This window comes from Patiria miniata, unplaced genomic scaffold, assembly GCF_015706575.1.
Source record: "Patiria miniata isolate m_02_andy unplaced genomic scaffold, ASM1570657v1 HiC_scaffold_7, whole genome shotgun sequence".
Classification (NCBI taxonomy): Eukaryota; Metazoa; Echinodermata; class Asteroidea; order Valvatida; family Asterinidae; genus Patiria; species Patiria miniata.
In genome coordinates this window covers 29109150-29111000 of record NW_024037074.1, presented here as the reverse complement: position 1 = coordinate 29111000, position 1851 = coordinate 29109150, and the positions used below count along the sequence as shown (strand labels likewise).

Sequence of the window (1851 nt, the reverse complement as noted above, 5' to 3'; positions counted from 1 at the left end):
CTTTGAAAAATGTAAAATTGCCATGGAAACAATTTAAATAATTCAATGAACATTTTGTTGCAATGTATTTATTAATATACATTGAACTGCAAATAATAAATTAAATATAAAATACATGTATAAATAATATACAATGTACTCAATTTTAAATAAAATATCAAGGACTCCTGAACCCAAAGGGAGATTGGTTGCTTCAGTTAGATTAGTATTCATTTTGAGTTCGCGTTACGCAAGTCCATATATACATTATTTTATAATACGTGCATTTGTTAATTCTCGATTAGCTTATTAAACAGTTTGTTTCTTATTTTTGGTTCATCCGAGAAATATTTCTGAATTTGGAATTTTTCAATCACGGCTTAAAATATTTCCATCTAAAACTGAAACTATTAATTTTACCCTTTTCTAATGATTTTTTTTAAAGTAGTTTTGATTTTTGTAAACCATTTTCATATATCAATGCTAAACATGTAGCTAAAATTATTCATTTTTATCATACCTGTTAATGGTGCCCATAGAAGACATTTTGTCGTCATCAAGTATTACTATTATTGCATTGAACATTATTTCTGTTAATTCATTGGTTATTGTTTCGGCAAAATGGAATGCGATTTTTTTTCGGGGGGAGGGGGGCAACACTGCTCCTGCATATTTATGCGAGGTGATTATTTATCAATTAATTAATTGACTCCGGGAAAAGGAGGAAGCCGCTGAATGAGGTGTAGTTACCACCATTCGCCCTACCGTGCATGGTAACATACACCGTGTCTCCACGCTGGAGACTCAGCACCGCGCTTCCAGACAACTGACCTCGTTGATTTACTTCGCCATGGGTGGAAATCACCTTGTCATTGTTTTTAACAAGATAAATGCTAAGGGAACCGCTGTTGCCATACTTAAGAACAGAAAACGTAAATACGTAAGTGCCCGGCACACTACAGGTGAACGTACCGGTCTCGAGATCGAAATTGGTACCCGGCAGAAGCGTCTCGGTCTGCTCGAAGGGCAAACGGGTTTCGTGACTCTTGGATTCATCTGGGTCGGTCGTCCTCACCACGGTGAATGCCACCCGCTGGTTGGAGTCGTCTGGAGTCTCCCCTGACTCACCCTTCTGACCTTTGACACCAGTTTCTCCGATTCTTCCACCAACACCAGGTAGCCCTCTCGGACCTATCTTGCCAGGCAGGCCAATCCCATCGTCACCTCTAGACTCAGTGTTCCCAGGTGCTCCCCGATCACCCATAGGTCCAATCTGTCCAATCTCACCTTTGTGACCTGGCTCACCCTTGTCGCCCTTTGACCCCGGCTGACCGTACGGCCCCATCGGTCCTATTTGTCCAGGCAGACCTGGTATGCCGGGTATTGCAGCAGGTCCCTGGCAGCACTGCTGACACACCTGAGACGCAGGACCATCGCCATCCGAGGGAACCGGCCCAGTAACGAAAGCTCGGAGCTTGACAGAGTTACCCAGAAGGAGGGCGATTGACAGAATGGTGGCCACGCAGATCTTCATCTGTAAAGAAACCAATACATCAAACTAAAAACAAATCAATCGAGAATGGCCAAAACAAAAATAAATCAATAGGAAGAAGAGTAGAGAAAAATATTGAGGTAAGATAAACTGAATAATTTGTCTAAAAGACATTTCTGACTTTGAGAAACAATAAATAAGAGAATGGGTTCGGCTTTATTATGACAGCGGCCTTTCTGGGGCCAAGGGGATCAAATGTATGAAAAGCGTAGTTTTGGGGCTCAACCCTTAGAATAGAACCTGGAAGCTGACACCTGGTGGCGCGCTTCCGGACCCCTCAAAATACGAAAAATATAGCGTGTAAAAGTCGGAGTTTTAAA

The 1851-nt window shown here is 41.7% G+C and overlaps 1 protein-coding gene across 1 annotated transcript; it reads right to left on the bottom strand.

Moving 5' to 3' along the window:
• Positions 1-676: 676 nt before the first annotated feature.
• LOC119745092 (complement C1q subcomponent subunit B-like) lies at positions 677-1243 on the bottom strand. Its single transcript, XM_038221315.1, has 2 exons — positions 976-1243; positions 677-822 (listed from the first exon to the last, which is right to left on the bottom strand). Exons 1-2 carry the CDS (start codon positions 1241-1243, stop codon positions 677-679), a joined length of 414 nt encoding a protein of 137 aa, XP_038077243.1.
• Between the last annotated feature and the right edge of the window lie 608 nt (positions 1244-1851).